This window comes from Pelodiscus sinensis, chromosome 5 (assembly GCF_052426305.1).
Source record: "Pelodiscus sinensis isolate ZL-2025 chromosome 5, ASM5242630v1, whole genome shotgun sequence".
NCBI classification, from domain to species: Eukaryota; Metazoa; Chordata; order Testudines; family Trionychidae; genus Pelodiscus; species Pelodiscus sinensis.
Window position 1 is genome coordinate 24,849,505 of NC_143056.1, and position 21,096 is coordinate 24,870,600.

The 21,096-nt window shown below is 42.2% G+C and overlaps 2 protein-coding genes across 5 annotated transcripts in view; one reads left to right on the forward strand and one right to left on the reverse strand.

The window, feature by feature from the left end:
• Nucleotides 1-14,566, forward strand: part of CCDC85C (coiled-coil domain containing 85C) — a 152,681-nt gene extending 138,115 nt beyond the window's left edge. For both annotated transcript variants that reach the window (XM_006123768.5, XM_006123769.5), the window contains 3 exons: nucleotides 6,249-6,344; nucleotides 11,336-11,434; nucleotides 14,179-14,566. In XM_006123768.5, the coding sequence (XP_006123830.1) occupies nucleotides 6,249-6,344; nucleotides 11,336-11,434; nucleotides 14,179-14,268 (285 nt within the window). In that variant the 3' untranslated portion in view covers nucleotides 14,269-14,566. The remainder of the gene's footprint in view (nucleotides 1-6,248; nucleotides 6,345-11,335; nucleotides 11,435-14,178) is intronic.
• Nucleotides 14,567-18,438: 3,872 nt separating this feature from the next.
• The window catches only part of CCNK (cyclin K), a 31,623-nt gene continuing 28,965 nt past the window's right edge, over nucleotides 18,439-21,096 (reverse strand). For all 3 annotated transcript variants that reach the window (XM_006123765.5, XM_006123766.5, XM_006123767.5), the window contains one exon: nucleotides 18,439-20,110. In XM_006123765.5, coding sequence (XP_006123827.1) covers nucleotides 19,506-20,110 — 605 coding nt within the window. In that variant the 3' untranslated portion in view covers nucleotides 18,439-19,505. The remainder of the gene's footprint in view (nucleotides 20,111-21,096) is intronic.

Genomic DNA, 21,096 nt, shown 5'->3' on the forward strand with positions numbered 1-21,096 from the left:
AAGCAAAGAAAGTGGTGGCGGTGGTGTTTTGGGGTATTTTACTTTTATCACCACTTCTGTTTAAGGCTCTGTCTGCTAAGTTTAATTAACTGCTGTGTAATCTGGCAAATGCAGTTTTTATTTACTCCATCACTGGAGCAATGCAGTGTCTTTGGGTCTTTGTTTTCAGGGGCCAAGTTTTTAGTGGGCCTTTCTGACTGCTCCATTAGTATTTGCAGGCACATCCATTTGCACTTGTGTGCAAATCAGGTCTCAGTGAGTAAGACTTCACTTATATGTGTAACTTTGACACCATGCATATGGTGGTGATTGCCATCGCATACACTCACGTTTCATAAGTCATTGTATCAATTGACTTAAGGTTGTACTTGTGAATGCAGCTATGCTATGCATATACCAATGATTGTTCCTTGAAGCTAATGTTCTTCAGAAGGTAAAGAGCAAAGCAATGGGGTGTAGGGGGGAGCGGGGTAGGATAAGTGGTGTAAAGTGGGATAGTGCAGTGTGTTGGAAAAGTATCTCCTGAAGGGTTTGATTCTTCCCAAGTCTTTAGAATTTTTAACTGTATAAAAAGAATGCAACAAAGAGGCAGTCAGCTCATGATTAATTCCTCTCCTCATGCAAAATGGAGTCATCCACAACAGAAAAGATTGAGATTTGCATTAAGGCAGTAGATTGAGGCTCTAGTGTTCTGAGTTCGGTTTCTGTCTCTGCCATAGAATTACTGTGTGAGCTTGGGCAAGTCACTGTATCTGTGTGCCTCAGTTCCTAGTTTGCAAAGTTGAGAGAATACTATTTCCATGCCTCCTAGGATAAATTCACACATATACATGAAACTCCCATAACCAGGATGATTCGTCCATAGAAACACCTAGAAATAAATCCAAACAGAGAAAAGCAAACCAAGTCACAATCAAAACTAGTGCAAAATCCATCCCCTGGAGTTTTATGTGAGTTGTATGGGGATAGCTGTGTATTTCACTTGTAGTTTTCTTCAGTCAGTCACATAGCTATCAACATATCATGTGATCACATTTATTCTTGTTTTACTGTTGTTGACCTGCATTATTTGACCATTTTGGATATTTTATATCTAGGCTTAAGTGCAAAATTCTGCTTGTTTTTTAAATAGGTGATCAGTATTCATAGAATTTTTTTTTAAATGTAAAATTCAAAAGCTTTGAAATGTGACGACAAACTCCATTTCATTATTAACAGTCTAAAAAGTTCTTCGCTTCTGAGGTATCTGTGGTCCATGACTGTCCAGTAAAGCAAAACTCTTATTAAAGGTTTCAATCTGATTCTGAAAGCAAGCTGATCTGCTCAGAGGCCAGTAGCACAATCCCTGGAAGTTCAAGAGTAGACATATTGGAACTGAGGTACACAGGCAGGAATGAGGGCTGTTAACTGGCTATCCCATTAATACTCAGTTTCTTTATCTATGAAAACTGCCCACAGGCCCCACAACTGAGGGTGGGGAATATCTCTAGCTTTGGTTACAGACTGGTGGGAAAATCTAGCAAGTGGCTAAGTCAGCAAGACCTCTGAGTTGTGCAGTGTGTATATCCAAGAAAACCAAGAGGGAGAAGAAAGTGAGACTGTTACGAACCCCACCACACAGAATGTAGCATTACTTGTGTGTGTAAACAATGTCTGTTTGCTAGGACAATAAATAGATTAACCTGTCTGTGGGTGGGTGGCTATGTGCTGCTTCAGTAGTGTGACCGTGGCTATAAAAGGGTAAGGGGGAAATAAAGGGAAGAAGCATAAGAGAGAAACAAGAGCAGTAACGTCTTGGGTTACTGCAGAGAGATGGGAGCTGCAGAAATAGCTTAAGATAGCTAGCTAGGACTCAGCTGTAACAGCTCCCCAACCCATATGGCCATGTTAGCCCTGGCTAATCTCCTCCAGTCACAAGACTTCTACTGCCACCTCTATGCTGACAACCTGAGTTTTCCCTCCACACTGACCTTTTGCCCTCCATCCGGTCTCATATCTCTGATTATCTCCCTCCCTCTTATCTCATCTTGCATAGCCTGCTGCTGGATGACATGCAACTCCTCATCTTTCCTTCTTGGCCCCTCCTTCCCTGTTCTCCCACTGTTGGCAATTTCACCACCCTTCCTGCTAAGCAGGGCTTCAGTCTTGGGGTTATCTCTGACTCCTTCCACTTCTCTCCTCCACAGATTGTGGCTGTCAGTAAATCTTGCCAGTTTTTCCTCAACAACATTCTGCAGATCTAGCCATTCCTCCTGCCGTGACCTGGTGACCTCTCATCCTGATTATTACAGCCACCTCTTCTTGGACCTCCGTAGCACTCACTCCAGCCTGCAGAGCCACGTTGAGTTTATCTACAATATTTATATGGTCCCCATTACCATATAAATACTGTATCTGAGCACCTCATTATCTTTAAATATATTTACCTTCCCAACACCCCTGTGAAGTAGACCAATGGTATTATCCCCATTTCACAGGTGGGGAACTAGGGCAGAGAAAGACTAAGTGAATTGACCATGGTCATACTAGAAATCTGTGGCATTGTGGGAAATTGATTCCTGATGTCCCAAGTCCCAAGTTAGATTCCTAACCACATCATTCTTCCTCCCCAAACTCTGGCTAAATCTAACTTCTCTTCACATTCCTGCACTAGCTTTCCCTCTTTCCCTATGAAATTCATGCTGCTTCTCACCTTCATAAATCTATGCAACTGGATCCCCATCTTCCTTTCCATTCTTATCTCCTCTGATTTCTCTCCTTGATGACTTCACTCGGTCAAGCTTGGTGCCCCATTCTTGTTTTTCCTCCACTCCCATCTTTGTGCCTTCTTCCATGCGGCTTCCTGGCTTTGAAATGCCCTTTTCAGTGTTATGTTCACAGTACACAGAGAAGGTAGATACAAACATATAAATTGCTTATTCTGCAGGGCTGCAACATAACACGACTTTATTTCTTAAAATCCAGAACTGTAACCGCAAGAACCAAAACCAGGCAGAGGCAAAGCAGGTTGCTTCCAAAGACAGCAAGTCATAGGTCACCTCACCTTGCTCTAGCCTGTCTCTTTCCAGATTGATTCAGATCAGAGCCCTCTACGGGGGCCCCTAGCTTGCATTTCAAATAGGACTAGGAAACCCCTTTCACTTGATAGCTTGTAATAAGTAATGCAGTTTTCAATACACCTTATTTATCGCAGCTCTTCATATTTACATGGTCTCCTCAAAACCATCCTGAAGACTCACTTTGTGAACGTCTAAGACCTGCCACTCTTTGCTACTCATTCACATTGCTTTTAGTGCCCTGCTTTCCTCTTTCCTGCATTTCTACATTCTCCACTTACTTTATGAGCTTTTTTGGTTGAGGATTTCGTCTGTAAAGGGGCTTCCCCATTGACTCTGCCTTACAAATAACAGTTGTTAACACCAAGCCTAACCTGAGAATCAGTGATCATATTTGTCTTGGGAAGGAGGCTGTCCCAATGAGAGGCTGGGCAGAAGTGGAATAGTCTTATAGTGGAAAAGAATCCATTTTGCTTCCTCTTGTGGAGACCTTTAATCTACTGTGGTCAGAAAGCCATGTTTATATTTCCAGGGTGATAATGAAGATTCCTCTTGTAATTATTAGCAGGTTTATATGTTAATAGCTTGCAGGGTGCATGGTGTTACTGTGTTCTAGCCAAGGGAAGTTTTGGGAGGGATTTATGGCCTCACTGTCCCAATTTCTTTTGCTTTTAGTTGTCATGAGATTAAGATCTAGATCACAGTCAGAAGAAGAGTGGTGTTTTTAGGTCACAGGTTAGAACAGGTCTGGGCAAAATACGATCGGTGGGCTGAATCAGGCCCACCTAGACATAGGATCCAGCCCACAGATGCTGCGGAGAGCCCCAGGCGGTCTCCCACCTTGCCTCGCCCCACCCACACTCCACGCAGAAATGCAGCTGTGCCGTGGTTTTTCTTTAAAAGCTGAGAGTCTGGAGGGGAGGGGGGAAGCTTTAGGAGCTGCTTCAGCCCCCAGCACAATTCCATTGGCTGGTTTCTGGCCAGAAACTGGCCAATGGAAGATGCCTGTTTCAATAACAGGTAGCCATGAAGCATAAGGGGCTGCAGCTTGTGCTAGGGAAGGGCAGCCAGGGAGGCTGATTTAGGAACCACTGCTGGCTGGTAAGTCTCCTGGCAGAGCCTACCTCTGGTACCCAGGCCTTCCCTTCCCCAACCCTCTGCCTCCCACTCCTGCCCCCTACCCCACATTCCCAGATCCAGCATCTCAATCCTCTGTCCCAGATCACAGTCCCTTCCTGCCCTAGCATACAACCCAAATCCCTGCACCCCCTCTTTTACCCCAATTCCCTGTCCTAGGTCACAATCCAACTCCCACTCCAGTCTAGTGCCCTGGGTCACAACTGCCTCCTTTACTCAAACTCCTTCCCTTATCCCAAGCTCCCTTCTGCACCCAACCTCCATCCCAGACCCTGCATCTCCTCCATTAATATCCTGGAAGAGTGCGACCCTTGACCATTTTCCGAATTCTTGGAGTGGCCGCCTATTAAAATTATTTCCCACCCTGGGTTAGAAGAATGAAACATGTATATATTGATGCATTTGGCCTTTAGTGAAGACTGATTCTGCAAGCTTCCAAGAGTATTTAACCACTCATCCAAGATCCCAGTGAATACACTTTGTTGGCAGCTCTGGATTAAGTGAACTAGTCACTTGCATCCCCTTCTCTCTCTTTATCGTTTATTGTTAAAAGGGTTGGTTTGAGAGCCCTGAAGACCTAAGTTCTCTGTTTAGTTATACAACATTCACAACCTAGGTGGGAGAAGTGAATTTTCCCCTTATCCTCAAACTGAGCTTCAACCCTTCCCTGGAGGGATCTGTTCCAGAATGCCACAGTAGTCTCATCTCCATGATCTTGCAACCTATTCATTCTCTCTTGAGATTTCCCACAAAGGTGCTGGTTCTAATGCTAGTTTCTCTGAGGCATTTATCTATCCAATAGAAAGTGATGTGTGACCAGCAACTCATGTCACAAAGGCCTTAGAACAACCATCATAGGTAGATGGCATTAACTGGGCCAAATTCAGTTCCTGTATGTGATCATTTTTTAAAAATAAAAACAAAACACTTGAAAAAAGAGAAACATGGCAAGCGGGGGCTTGCAGTCGAAATGCATGAAAGATGAGAACAATCCACTCGCCTCTGTTTGGTATAAATGATGATGGGAATAGACATTGTTTTTTTTAATCTTAGAGAAAGATGGTAATGAAGACCCACATGTATTGTATGGGTGAAGCATTCCTGTGATGGTGCTACACATCACCCTGTCATCCTCATTTATTTTCAAAGTCCAACAGAATAATCATTCTTTGTGTTTCCTAAGGGATGAGAAGACTAAATATGAGTGTGTCAATGGATTCATTGTTGGTTTCTCTGAGTATTACAGTGCAAATACACACGTAGGATATTGTATCTTGTTCTAGTCAAGAGAGAGACCTTGAAAAGGAAAGCTTATATAAAAAATGCTTATAATGCTGTTTGCATACTTGAATTTTTAGGAAAGTAGCTATTTTTGTATCTGTTCCAGTGGAGTCCTAAACACAGTTGAACTGGACAGCATATTTTGGAAATAATCCCTACCAGCATCAAGTTGGCACATCTGTTTATCTTGAGGTTACCTTCCAATCCTTCTTATATTGAAGATTGGTATTTGAAGCCCATTTGAAAATGTTGCCAAGAGACCAATAAAAACTGATGCCAACTATTATTGTAATGCCAGATACTCTATACCTTCTTAGTAAAAGTCAGGAAGTGCCTGAAAGTTATCAGTTTTGCAATGTTTTCTCTATGGCAGAGTTGGAAAACTCTTTTGGCCTTATCTAATGCACAGAAGTTGCACCAGTTAAACTAAAATTGTTTCTTGGACTGATTTGACTAAATGGTTACAAGTCCCTATGTACACTTACATTGGTTGACACTTGATTTATATGAATTAAGCTACAAAAGAGTCAACCGAGGTGTGCCTACATAGGGTTTTGCACTGGTTTAATGATACCTGTTTTAAGAATGGCTTTAGTTAAAATGATGTAGCTTTTGTTTGCTGATAAAGCTTTTGTCTTTGTGTATGGCTGGAGAAGGGTTAGGTCTGAGGGAGTATTGGTGCAGTTTTGAACTATGTAGATATTTTCTTTTCTCATTTAAAGAGCTCAGTGTTACAAATACTGAAAAGTATGTTTTTCCTGACTGTTTCAACAGGGCCCGGCTCGTATGACTCCTGATCTTGCTTCCTCGTCTGTGGCAGGATATGTCCCTGTGGGTCAGAAACCAGAGGCTGTGGTACATGCTATGAAGGTAGGTCTGCATTCGGTCCATATGTTGCATTGCTTCTGCGTACACCTGTAAAAGCATCATCTGGCATTTCCCTCATGATGGAATCCCGCTAATCAGAGACAGAAGAGAATTATTCAGACAGATTATTGCAGCCATACCACCTCAACCATTACCATACCCGCTGAGCAAGGTCAAACCTGGCCAGCTTTTGGTTAAGAGACCTTCAAGGAAAAGTCACTATACTACAAGGGCTACATCTACACTGGCATGATTTTCCGGAAATGCTTTGAACGGAAAAGTTTTCCGTTAAAAGCATTTGCGGAAAAAAGCGACTAGATTGGCACGGACGCTTTTCTGCAATAGCACTTTTTGCGGAAAAGCATCCGTGACCAATCTAGATGCGTTTTTCCGCAAAAAAGCCCCGATCGCCATTTTCGCAATCGGGGCTTTTTTGCGCAAAACAAATCTCAGCTGTCTACACTGGCCCTTTTGTGCAAAAGTTTTGCGCAAAAGGGACTTTTGCCCGAACGGGAGCACCATAGTATTTCCGCAAAAAGCACTGATTTCTTACAGTAGGAAGTCAGTGCTTTTGCGGAAATTCAAGCAGCCAGTGTAGACAGCTGGCAAGTTTTTCCAGAAAAGCGGCTGATTTTCCGGAAAAACTGGCCAGTCTAGACACAGCCCAAGTTGTTTACCTTTTGAGTTCATCAGTCCTGACTGAACCAATGCCCCAAGGTGGCTTTAGGAAGCATTGGGTGCCATTTCAGTATGAGATACATACTGACAGTCTTGAGCATTTTTAATCATTGAAAATCCTGTGGCAGTTCTCATATAGGGAGCATTGTTTCTAATTATGTAACAAACCATGGCTTTATACGCACCTGATTTGTCCTGGGGGTAAAAATAGAACCCTGCCACTTGAGGTAAAGAAGAACTATAACTGGGTGGGGCTTGGTAGCAAGTGATAAAGTCAATAGGACCAGCCTTTAAAAGAAGAAATGTACTTGACATGTACTAAGCTGGGTTGGTAACATTTTCCCCATCATCCGGAATGTCTAAGATCAATAGAAATTCTAGTTTGAGGGTGTGGTACAATGAACATACACACAGATCATATAGCTGCCTGTGGGAATCAAGACCAGAGCCTCCTGCGCTAAAAACTAAAAGGCCTTTTATATTTAAGTAGGTTGTACAGGTGCTGGTATTACCCACAAGAGGGAGACTTGACCACTCACACTGCAGTCCCATTCTGCCTGTACCTTTTCTCATGCAGTTTCTGGATAAGGTGACATTCTTTGTTTCCTGTCCTCAGGACTGTTGACTGGGAAGGGGAAAAGGCCACTTGCCTCGCAGCCAGTATTTCCTGTAAGCTTACATTTAGGTGGCCACCCAAGAGAGATTCAGGTGCCGACTAGTGATTAGCAGAACACCCACAGCCACTCAAAGAGGGCAGCATGTGTTTCTACTGGTGGTGCACATCTGCACGTGTATCGGTGCACATAACATTTATTCTGTGCCTAATGGGAAAAAAATAGAGGGAACAGACCTGCATATCCTAAATAATTAAAAGAGCCAGGGGCTCCAGGCCCTTTAAATCACCACCGGAACCCCACACAACGTTGCCTGGGAGATGCTGATGACTGACTGGAGAAGGCGCAGCATGGTCCAGGTAGTGCTGAGGGTTGGCTGCTCCTAGCCCTGAGCCTTCCATCTGAGGCCTTGCCTCTTCTGGGGGGCCTGAAGCTGAGCCTCTCTCCCCACTCCCTAGGGTCTCCTGGGCCCGGTGACATCTGTTGGCAGACCTGCCTATCCTAAATGATTCTGTGCTGTTGACAGTTGCCAGGCTCCACCCCACACTGAGGCTGCATTTCAGCTGTGGATGAAAGTATTCCTGTATACAAATGTGTGTGTGTGTGTGTGACAGAGAGTGAGACAGAGGGAGAGAGATACAAACACTATGGACCAGATGTTTAGATAGTGTGTGTTGATTTATAGCAGCTGGGACTTTAGTTGGGTGTTCGTGGCATGTATATTTGTAAGCGTCTTTGGAGTCAGAACCACAGCTGATGTCAATCACTGTAGCTCCATTCACAGAGGTGAAATGCCTGTGCCATAGTATGTGTTGCAGAACCACATGATAAATGAATTTAAGATGCACCTTTGACCTCCTTACCTGCCCACTGTTCATCAATCCAGCTCTGCTAGGACTTTCCCTAATATTCCAAACTACTGATCTGTTTCATTGTGGTAGGGGTTAGGGAGAAGGACAGTTTCTGGATAAATGGCTCTGGAGCCATTTGGGGCTTTAAAGGTTAAAACTCTTGAACGCCATTTAAAAGCCAGTTCCATTGAAAACAAAGAAATAAGCTCTGTAGCCCCTTAGCACCACATGAACTTGGGAATGTAATTTAAATTGAAATTAAATAGAAAATATAGTAAATATTCTCCTTTGAAACTCATGTATCTGGAAGATCGCTGACTGATAGAATCAGACATTGGATTCTACATGGAAGTTTTAATTAATCTACTCCAAAATTGCCCTGGATATTTACAGCCAGTGTTTACTTTATAGCAAGATATTTCTGGGTGATCTGCATTGAGATTTGATTGTACAGGTTGTGTTGCTTTCCCAAGCGGGGAGCTGGAGGCATACTGAATTCCAAACAAGCTTGTTCAAAGTGTGAGTCCATCTGAATCTGTAATTAAACAATTCCATCCTTTTTAATAGAAAAATTGAAATTTTATTTGTCAGGCAGGACTGTCTTTCACATGCTCCATTAAAAATCCTGAGAATAATTAGGTAAAATTAATGCTCATGCACAAATTCCACTGGTCCCAGATATAATGGTTAAACTAGTGATTGGTGCTTTTTAAAAAGTAGGTTAAGAGCCCTAAGAGAATGACCTATTTTTATAACCAAAACATTTCACATACAGCAGGATTTCTCTACTTGAACAACCAATGAATAATCTAGGCAAGTATTCTGTTTCTAGCAGTGGTCAGTGCTGGATGCTTCAAGAGTGAAATCCATCCTTGTAATGCATCTAACCCTGAAGTTCATTTGTGTGATTACACCTATGCACATACAGCAGGTACATTTGTATGTGTATTTCTTTAACATAAGAGAGAGGCTACCTGGTATGTGGTTTAAACACCATATTGCTAGGTTTCTGAGCTGGCCACACTAGTATAAGTAACAAAGCTATGAAAGAGTTATGTAGGTCATCCCAAACACATGTAAGTAAAATAAGTACTTACTGTCCAACCATGCTGTGCTTTTATTCTTGTAACAGATTTGATAGAAAAAAGCTATTTAAAAATGTTTTAGTGTGTTTGTAATAGGCTGATGCTGTTTTTGTCTCCACCTATAAAGGCAGGTAGGTGGCCTTAATACCCCTATTATCTATACATCAGAGAACAGGAAAAACTCTTTTTAGCAACTTCTAAGCATTGCCCTAAAATCAGGTGTTTATAAAGAAAAATGTGATTTTAAAAATACATTGTATTTTTTACTCGAGGCAATAAGTCAAGTAAATGAGTTACAAGTAGCTTCAGATATCCCACTTGTCGCAGAGCCTCCTGCTAATTTTTGTGCTTTTACAATTGCATTTTCCTATTTGAAAATGCTTTTCTCACTCTTGTTGGTGTGTAAAAGGCCCACCAGCACAACAGGAGAAAATGAAAGGCCTCCAATCCTGCAAATTTTTACGCATGTGAATAGCTGCATGACTATCCGAATTAAACTGATTACATTTACACAGGAGGAGAGGGTGTCCCTGCCTTGAGGAGTTTACATTGGAAAGTCTGGTCTGGTTCACAAAGGTTTTTTTGTGCCAATTTAACTTGGGTAGGAGTGTGATTTGTTTACAGGTATAGTTAAAGCAGTAAAACCCTTAATGTGGATTCGCATATAATAGAATCTTATACTAGTACAATTTATTTGTGTACATTTGTGAGACTAAGCTACACTGATGTGAGCATCTTTACCTGGTAGAAATGCATTCATGATACTTTAACTATATCAGTTTCAAATCCACATAGGTAGGGTCCTTACCAAATTCATGGTTTATTTTGGTCAATTTCATGGTCAGAGGATTTTAAAAATTGTAAATTTCCTGATTTCAGATATTTAAATCTGAAATGTCATGGTGTTGTAATTCTAAGGGTCCTGACCCCAAAAAGGAGATATGGAAGCATTTACAGTAATACTGCCCCTTACTTCTGAGCTGCTGAGGTGCAGCGCTGCCTTCAGAGCTGGGCAGCTAGAGAGTAGCAGCTGCTGGCCAGGAGTCCAACTCTAAAGGCAGAGCTGCCTTTAGCAGCAGAGCAGAAATAAGGATGGGATGGGAGGGTATTACTTCTATGCTGCTGCTATCAGGGCATCAACTTCAGAGCTGGGTGCCTGGCAAAAAGCCACTGCTCTCCAGCTACCCAACCCTAAAGGCAGTGCAGAAGTAAGAGTGGCAATACTGTGACCCCCTTTAAATAACTTTGTGATCTTCCTTTTGGGTCAGGACCCCCAATTTGAGAAATGCTTGTCTACAGTGTTCCCGCTCCAATTTTTTCCATTCATGAGTGGAATAAATTTTTTTCATCACCAACAGAAACACAGACTACCACCAGCTTTGGGCGGCTGTGGCCCCAAGCGCTCAGGGTACAGGAAATACTGCAGGTCTCCTCCGTGAAATCTGGGTAGTATAAGGTAAAAGCACACCAAAGATGAGATTTCGTGGTGTGAGGGAGAGACCAGATTTCACAGTCCATGACATGTTTTTCATGGCCATGAATTTGGCAGGGCTCTCAACATAGGTAAAGTGGGAGTAGAGAAGTGCCATGGCTCTACTCCTATCCCTCATAATGCATTGAAGGACATTAATCTCTTTGTGGGAGCAACAGTTAATAGAATTGGGGATGTGGCAAACCACATCATTGTAAAACCTACCTACTGTTCTTGTAGAAGATGCAATTGATGTTTGAGAAATATAATACCTTGTCAATCTGTTTATTTGTAGGTTCTTGAAGTCCATGAAAATTTGGACAGGCAAATGCAAGATAACTATGAAGAAGACCTGAGTGAAAAGGAGAAAGCAATTGTTCGTGAAATGTGCAATGTAATAACTCTTTGTAGTATTTTAGATGTTTTGTAATACATTACCTGGTAGCATCTGTTCTGTGTGAGCCTTGTTTGGTTGTGTTGTTTGAAACCCACAGAGAAATTCAATCATAAGGAAAACTAAATTGAAGCTCTGCTGAATTCCATATGGGCAGGAGTCAAGTGTCAAATACCTGAACACTTAATGTGATGTATTTGCCCAGAAGAAATTTAGGGTTGAGCTGGCTTAAAGGATACAGGCACACCCGCTCATTTCCTGGGAGAGAGTGGCTTATCCTATTAGGGCTGACTGGCAGTTATGCAACTGTCTTTACCTGGCTCAGGGGTTTCAAATTTCAGCCCCATGTAATGATCTTGATTAGTAAGCAGAGGTCCCCTTAATGTCCCTGAAAATTACATGGTTGATTAAAAGCATTGTTTGGTCCTTGTGCCTTAATTTATATATTCTATGACTTAATTTAAAGTCATAGAAATTGAGTGATGTTGCATCCTCAATCTATAATCTTATATCCGAATTAGAATCCTCTTGTTTGACTCCATTAGGGGTGATCATGTGATTTTTTGAACTCGCTAACGTGTGTGGTCTAGCAACCACATTGTAAACAAAGGTTGCCACGTATTGTAAACTGAGCATTTATGCCAGACTTTGCTCTGTCTGAGGTGTGGTGGCTGCTGCTGATTTAATACCAGGCAAAATGATCTAATAAGAAAAGTGACTTGGGTACACACTGCGGATGAAAAGTGAGCTGTAAAAATGTTGCTCAATCTGAGCATATTTCAGAGGGTTTTCTGCTTGACAGCGCAATGGTTCCCACAGCAGGGACCCCCATAGACCATTCTCTTTGAAATACATTTTGCAGGTCAAAATATCAGTGGGACCTTTTTGGTGCATGAGGATTGCAGAGGAAGCAAAACTCTGTACAATTTCTGCATAGGTTGGTGATGATGGTGCGCCAAACCACTGAAATGGAAAATGGTGCAGAAATGTGATGCAATTTTATTTATGGAAAATATGCACGTATTATTTTGGAGAGTAATTTTTTACAAAGGTGTTGTTGGGCAGGAAGACTGAAACTGTTCAGTGTTGATTTTCTTCCTTTTCCCACTAAAAGAAGGAACAAATTGAAAGGGCTAGCCCAAATTTACCCCTACATAACCTCATCCTGTTAAAAAAAGAAGCCTTCTAAATTCCTGAATAGACCAGTGTTACAGTTGCAGAACATGAAGTGCTTCACTTTAAGGCCCAAGAATTATAGATAAATCCCTGCACTGAACAACAGTGAGCACCTCATTATTGCAGTTTTTTTTAAATGCCACTTTCTTTTAGCAGAACAACAAATGGCTAGAGCCCTGCAAATTTGCAGATGCGGATATCTGCAGTTCATTTTGTGGCTATGGAGACAGATACACACTTTGTATCTAGAACCCTGCAAATTTGCAGCTATTAGCTTTATATGCACAAGTATCCTCCTTTGCGGATGTGAATATCTGCCACTCATGTTTGTGGATACAGATGCGGCTACAGATACAAATTTTGTTTCTGTGTTGGACTGTACAGATGGAATGTGGTAACTTTAGGATTGCCTCTCAGCACACTGCGGGGTGAATACTGGATAATTTTATTTGTGTAAACTGAGAAGTGATTCTTCTCAGAAATTTTGTTGTTTATTGTCACTTCTTACCCACTCTTCCCATTTTCCTTGCAAGAGTCCTACTTTGCCCAGTGGGCTGCTTTGTGTTAGCCATGCATAACATCTGCTTTTAAAGGGCATAGTATCTAGGGATGTAAAAGATTAACCGGTAATCCTCATCCTTAATGGGTGAGACTTAGGGTACGTCTAGACTACAGGGTTTTGTCGACAGAAGTTTTGTCAACAGATACTGTCGACAAAGCGCGTCTAGACTACATTCAGTTCTGTCGACAAAGCAAGCTGCTTTGTCGACAAAACCCTGTAGTCTAGACACAACCCTACATGCAATAACACCTTCTGTCGACAGAAGGCGTTATGCCTCGTAAAATGAGGTTTACAGTGTCGACAAAACTGCTGAGTTCTGTCGACGTTATGTCGACAGAACTCAGTGGTAGTGTAGACGCAGGTATAGTTTTGTCGACAAAAGTCCACTTTTGTCGACAAAACTCTATAGTCTAGACACACCCTTACTGTTTCCAGTTAACGAGTAGGGGATGGAGCAGCTCCCTACCCACGCTAGACAGGGGACTGTTCCAGCCCCACAGGGCCCGCCAGAGCAGTTCCCATCCATGGTGGACCCGGCCACCCCCCCCATATGCCTGCCGTATGTTACATGCTGGCTCCCACTCTCAGGGAGTCTTTGCCACAGGCTCTGCAGTATAAAGGTTTATACTGCAGAGCCCACAGTGTGTGTAACTGCTATGATTTTTAGTGGTTACTTTTTTAACCGCATTTTTACATCCCTAATAGTATCTGAACAGGGGAGGATAGCAATCGAAAGCGAATATCACTGTATAAGAATGGCAGTGGTTTATCTAGCATTGAACTTAGCTTCTGAACCTAATGTATTAGTTTATATCATTATCTAAGGCATAACTAGTTCTAATTTCAAGAGGGATAATCAGATGAACACGTCAAATCCGTTTAAATGATATTTGGTGTATAAGTGCCATCTACTGGTCATTTGTAGAACTTCAACTCTACTATACAAATTTACCTATTGCAACTTCCAGACTCACCAAATGCAATCTTTCCTCCCTGTTTCTCACAGGTTGTCTGGCGAAAGTTGGGTGATGCAGCAAGTTCCAAACCATCCATCAGGCAACACCTTTCAGGAAACCAGTTCAAGGGTCCATTGTAGGCACATCTCTTGAAAAACTAGAAGCAACTCTGTAAAGAATCAGAGAGAGTGTGTCCTGTTTCTAGCAGCAAGTTGGATTTTTTTTGTAACTGTCTATAGTGTAAATATGACAGCTAAAGGCTTAGCCTCCAGGTTATGTTCTGGATCCAATGTTAAATGGGTTAACCATCCTATAATCTCAGACTTGTGTCACTTGTACTGTAGTGCAAACCCGCTTTGTTGTATGGTCTCTATGTAGAATTACCTAACAAGAAAATTTCTAGGAGGAAAAATTAAACCCTAACCTGTGGAGAAGTTATTTTGCATTGCGCTTGTCTACCTGCTTGTTAATTGATTCATAGCTAGGCTGGTGGCTCTATGCAGCCTGTTTTGGGATTCTCCCAAGGAAACAACAACCTGAAGCTAGTAGTTTATTAGCTGTCCCTTTACTGAGCTACTAAAATTGCTTGGAGGTCTTCATTTCTGGAGAATGATATGTAATTATTTTCAAGAGCTATCATATAAAATACTTTGTGGAGTGATAAAACACTGAATGCACCTTGAATGTTGTACCGTATTGATCGACGACACAGGTCTATAGCAGGCATACTGAATATCTTAAGTCTCTGTTTCAGCGGCCAACGAGCTGATTTTAATGTAATAAATGATACTCAGAAGATTTCTGGTTATAATGTGAATATTTTTTAGTCATTTGGCCACAATCCAGTATGAATATGGTAACACTTTTCCTGTAAAGCTTTTGCTGTTAAATACTTAGGCAAGAACAGCTTTCCCACCAGTGTGGCTTAGTTTCTAAATGAAGTTTCTGCCTTGGATCGTAGTACAGGCAGGCCCCGAGTTACGCGGATCCGACTTATATAGGATCCGCAGTTACAAACGGAGCTTTTCTCGCCCCGGAGGACTGGAGTGGTGGGAGGCCCAGATGCGCTGCAGTCCCGCCGCCCCCGTCCTCCGGGGCGAGAAAAGCTGCTCCACCTCTCCCTGGTCTGCTGGGGGGGGAACCCCCCCAGCAGACCAGGGAGACCGGGAGCAAAGCCACGGAGCACGCCCGCAGCGGGACAGCCCGGGCGCGCTCCAAGGCTTTGCTCCCCGTCTCCCTGGTCAGCAGACCAGGGAGACTGAGCAAAGCCGTGGAGGACGCGGGCGGTCCTGCCACCCGCGTCTCCCTGGTCTGCTGGGGGAAGGGAGGGTGCAGCTAGTGCCCCCCCTCCCCTCCCAGCAGACCAGGCTTTTCTTGCCTACGCCTGGGGTAGAGCAGCTGGGGCGCTGCTGGGTTGGTCCCGCAGCACCGCTCCTTGGCGCTGCTGTACCAACCCGGCAGCACCCTAGCTGCTTTGCCCCAGGCGTCCTGATTCAGCCACTGCTGGTCAACCCAGCAGCACCCCCGCTGCTCTGCCCCAGGCGTTCCCAAGTCAGCCGCTGCTGAAACTGACCAGGGGCTGACTGCAGGAAGCCCGAGGCAGAGTTGCTCTGCCCCAGGCTTCCTGGAATCAGCCGCTGATCAGTTTCAGGAGCAGCTGACTTGGACGCCTGGAATTCTTAAGTTGAATCTGTATCTAAGTCAGAACTGGCGTCCAGATTCAGCCGCTGTTGAAACTGATCAGTTTCAGCAGCGGCTGAATCTGGATGCCAGTTCCGACTTACATACAGATTCAACTTAAGAACAAACCTACAGTCCCTATCTTGTACGTAACCCGGGGACTGCCTGTATTTCAGTATTGACTTGAAATTCACTCACACAAGCATTTTGTTTTTAATGTCCTTGTTGAAATATTAAATTGGTTACTTCATGATATAACCAAAGCAACAGCCTTTCAATGCTGGATGGGTAAAAGCTGTCAAATGAGGCTGCTGCTACCATTTAAGCTTTACTTTTGTTAAACCAAAATGGAGCGTGTTTCCTTCTACACTGCTGTATATACAAATAAGGGGACTTATATTTTGGTAGTGTGGAGTAACTGCTTGTTGAGCAGTAGTAAGAGGTTGTCCCCTTTTGGTTCTATCTTGTCACAAGATCTCGCCCTTTATTTCATGAGATGTTTTTTCTCCTTTCCCTAAAAGTCCACAGGAAACTGGACTCAGTAAACCTGTCACTGTAAAATAAAATCTTAACAGGTGCAAATAGACTCAATGTCACCTCTTCAAAATTAGTTTTGGTGCTTCATTTGAAGTGTTAATGACTTTAGATGTTGCCCCTTTAGAAAACCAGTTACAGCTACCTCCGTGAAGTTGAATTAGTTGGTTATTGCTAATAAAACAAATGTATTTATTCGCTGAGTTCCTTACTTTGGCTAGCGTGAAGCACCTATAAATACTGTTAGTCTTGCCGGTTCTAACAAGTGAATAGTCCTCACCGTCTTTAATAAGCCTACTTGTCTGAGTAAGGAATATTCAGGATTGAGCACTAAAAAAATAGAAAAGGAATATACACAAAAATTAAATTAAGCAGTGTCAAAACATTGCATCAATCACTGTAGGTAAGAATGGGTCCTGGCAGCTGAGTTCAGTGAATTTTTAGAAACTCCTGAGACAGCAGTGAACTTCCAAGCTAAAGCATAGCTAAGCTGTATCAGCCACTATTGAGTAACTCTGACTGTAATGCATTATTTGGTTTATGCAGTCTATGTAGACTGGCAGACTATATTCTAGAAAATGGCACACTGTCTGCCTTTTAAGAGTTGATCTCTAGGGAATTCTGAATTTCCTCTTCCTCACTTTTCATTTTGCCCTTTTTTGGCCTGTTAGTATAGACTATATCCAGCAGTTCCTTTTCTTACTTATCTTCTGCGATTTTTCTTCACATAAAGAGCAGGGACAAAAGCACTTTCAGAGTAGGGCAGCAAATAAAAGGTTTCCCCTCTGAGCTAGCAGATGTATATATGGCTGCTTAGTCCATCCATATGAAAGGCCATTGTAATTATGCTAGTGTCCAGAATTGATTTAGTTCAACAAATTTCAACTAACGCAGCAGAAGTGTTGCCAGTAAAGCTTGTAGAGCATTAATTGCATTGATAATATGCTTGCTGGTCTCCAAATTGATTAGCCTAACAACCAAGCAGTGAATGAGCTCTCTCAACACAACTAGCCGGTTTACTACTTTCATTAGCTCTGACCAACACATCCAAATATATTCTTAATTGTGGCTTCCAGGGCCACCCCTATTCTGGTTTCTTCTGCAGATCTCAAACTTTTAAATTAAAAGGGAAACAGCACTAAACCTATGGCCTGTATACCCTAGAGAGCTGGCTTAGAGGACAGTCTTAGTTAAACTACTACCTTTATACAAGTAGGGTAGAATTATATTTGTATGATTCTACTTGGTAGCACAAGTCCCATATGCAAAAGCTGTGCATTGTAGATTTTTATAGAGGTACATGAAAGTTAGTGCTGTAATTTTTTAAAGTTTGCTACTTGGTATTTAGCTCCATTTGAGCTAAAGTATCTTCCTTGGGGAAAATGACACTCAATGACGCTACAGAATGACTTGGGTGCTAAACTTTCAGTTGTCTAAAAACATGTTTTATATGCACATTTAAATCCACTCTTTATTATGCTCTAGGTCTACTGTGAAATCTACCTGAAAAAACTTTCTATAGTAAGTTGGAGGGACACCCTCCCCCAAATGATGGCTATGAAATTTACATACAAGGGGTTACTGTCCCCAGTATATTTAAAAGCTGCAAATTAGGCAGCCCTGAAACAAAGTTTTCATTGACTTCAAGTGAGTTTTGCTCACTTTAAGGAAGCAGAATCTTGCCCTTAAGGTTTGAGTGAGTAACTTACAAGCATTTTCACACAAACATTTTGAAATGCTATGGTGTAACCAACTTCAGGTGATTCATGGCTGAACCCAACTTTGAGAATGGCACACTTTTATCCAAATATTAGCTATCAATCAGTGTTAAAGTGACCTTTTATCTTTTTAGAAACTGGGGAGGGAAGGGGGAAAAAGTACTACTGATCTTTTTCAAAGTGCATGACTGTAAAGTGATAAAATTGTATATTTTTCATAATGCGAGGAAAGTCTATTTGAGCTGCTTTGGGAAATCAGTTTGAAGTTTGATTTCTGTTAAATGTGATCTTACATTCCTCCTGTATATGATTTACAAAAGAAACTGGAATAAATTAGCACCCGCTGTTGTGTACATAGCAAAATCTTTAGACAGTAGCACGCATTTATACCTTTTATTGAACCACTTTGGCTTTTTTTGGGGGGGGAGGGAGAGGGAATAGTAATCAGATTTTTTTGATATGTGTAAAACATTCATTTGAAATATTTTAGTAAAAATGAAGTATGATTGTGATAGTGTATACTTTCAGTTGAATAAAATAAAGTACATTCTTCGTAAGTGAGCTGTGATGTTTCTGAATTTTGATAGAACACTGCTGAACAATTCTTTCAATGAGTTAGTATAAAATGTAAGACACCTACATAAGATTTCTTTTATCAGCATAAACATGAACAGTAGTTTTTAGACTATTAATGGGAAATTTTTTTTGAAATAACTTGGAAAATCCATTAAATTCAGCTCCTATTTATTTGGGTACAAGTGAATGAAGCAGTCCTATTTTTAACCCAGGTGTAAATCACAGTATGCTGTTACATTCAGATTTTCACACTTAGAAAATATATATTTATGTACAAGAATTTGCAAATAGGTGTAAACATTTAATTTTTCAAGATACCAGTACATTCCAAAACAAACATCTCAAAATTATTTGTCAGCTAGGAGTTGTAAATATATACATATTAAATAAAGTAGCTCTGATGCTTAACATTAAGCATCTCAGAGTTACTTAATGACAATGCTTTTTTTAAGTCTAGATGGAACTTCAGGATATCTGACTAATTTTGATACATAAAAGTAGGCACTGATTTCTAGAAGAACTTCTTACTGATATAAGTGAGCCAATATGGCTGGTTAAATTCACTAAGTACAAAGTAATCCAGTGCTGAAATAACTCAGACAATTTAAGCCAGACAACTTAGTTTAAATCATACAGTTAGATTAATTAGCTCTGCTGTGTCTATATTAAAGCCTATATATCTTGTCATCAACAATACTACTGTAAGTAGGTCAACTAAGATTCCATTTCACTGTTCCATGTCTTTATATACTATACCAGAATCTAGATTATACAAATTACCTTCCTATTTATTTTCACAATATGGTTACTGCTCTATTAATTTGTGCCTGTTAAACTATTCCTCAAAGTTACTGTACACCTTTCTCATGCTATCTCATCCATGTAGCACGTCCAAGTCCTGCAACTGGCGGCATAACTGGTGGTGGTATTGGAGGTGGTACAGGTGGTTGTCCACCAGGGGGAACTGTAGGTGGGGGATAACTGGTTGGGGGCATTCCCAGCCCTGGAGGTGGATGAGTGGGAGGCAGTCTTGGAGGTGGGAAGTTAGGATTATACGTAGGTGGAGGAGGGTACCCAGGAGTAGGTGGTGGAATATTAGGAGGTGGGAATGATGTAGGCGGAGGAGGAACAGGTGGAGGGGGGTTAGGAGGATACACGTGAGGATGATACGGCAAGTGAGTTGGTGGTCCATAAGCTGGTGGCAAAGCTCCATAGGTTGGAGCTTCAGTTTTCATCATTGACTGAAGACTCTGATAACCTTCCCCTGACATGTAAGAATTTGTAGTGGACATCCCAGTTATGTAGCTGGAAGGTGGTGGTGGTGGTGGACGATGAGGCAAAGGTGGTGGCTGATGTACTGGTGCAGGATGAGCTGGAGGAGGAATCTGGACTTTTGGTATGTCTACAGAATCCACTGTAGTACTTTGTTCTGCTTCTCCCATTGAAACTGCAGTTGTCAAAGGAAGCTTACGTTCTGTAACAGACAAAAAAAACCTTCATTTACTTTTCTGTAGCACAGCAATATGAATTACCTACACTGCTATGCTCTTCCCCAAAAGTTAACATGGTGCACATTGAAGTCTGCTGTCTTCCTGTTTTGTTCCACAGCTAAAAACATATGGAAGTCACATGCAGTAAGACCCAAGCTCAAAACACAGAAGAAACTGAAGATACCCCACAGTATTAAAAAAAAACCTTATTCTTAATATTTATTTCTTCCACAGTGCTGAGATGAACAAATAGTTGTGACTAAATGCACAGTGACCAGCAGAGACTTAAAAACAAAACTTCCAAAGGCCTGTGCTGACATTGCCTTCAAGATCTTTATTCAAGGAAACAAATCAGATAAATACAAGTGTGGCACAATGAAAGGAATTCTTTTGATGAGTTGGGATTTCAATTTCTACACCAGCTTCAATTCCTCTGTTTGCCTCAATCAGCCCTGTAAGTTCTAATAAGATTATGGGGAAGTTTACAAAAGGTCACAGTATATGCAATGGCAGGGCTACTCAACAGGTGGCCCAGGCAGTGGGTCTCAAAGTATGGGGTCCGCGGCAGGAGCTAACCCCCCGCCACCTCCACGCAGACAGAAGGCTGCACTGCTGCTGCAGCCTGGCGGTTGGCTGCAAAAGCAGCTCCGGCCAGCAGGCGAAGAGGTGAAGCAAACGCTCCCCTTCCTCCACAGAGCTACACGTGGCCCATGGTAAGAGCAGCGCTCCCAAGGGGGGTAGGCAGCAGGTTGGGCTGAGCAGGGCTCAGTCAGACCAGGCAGGCTGTCCTGGTGCAAGGTGCAGGTGCTCCCGCACATCCCTGGCAGCAGGTTGGGCTGTGCCAGCCAGCAGTGGTGAGAAGAGGCAGTACTGGGACTAAGGAACCTTCACACACAGGAGGCAGCTGGGGGCTTGGAGCTCTTAGGGCTTTGCACTAAAGTTCCCTTTAAGCTGCGCGGGCGGCCTCAGC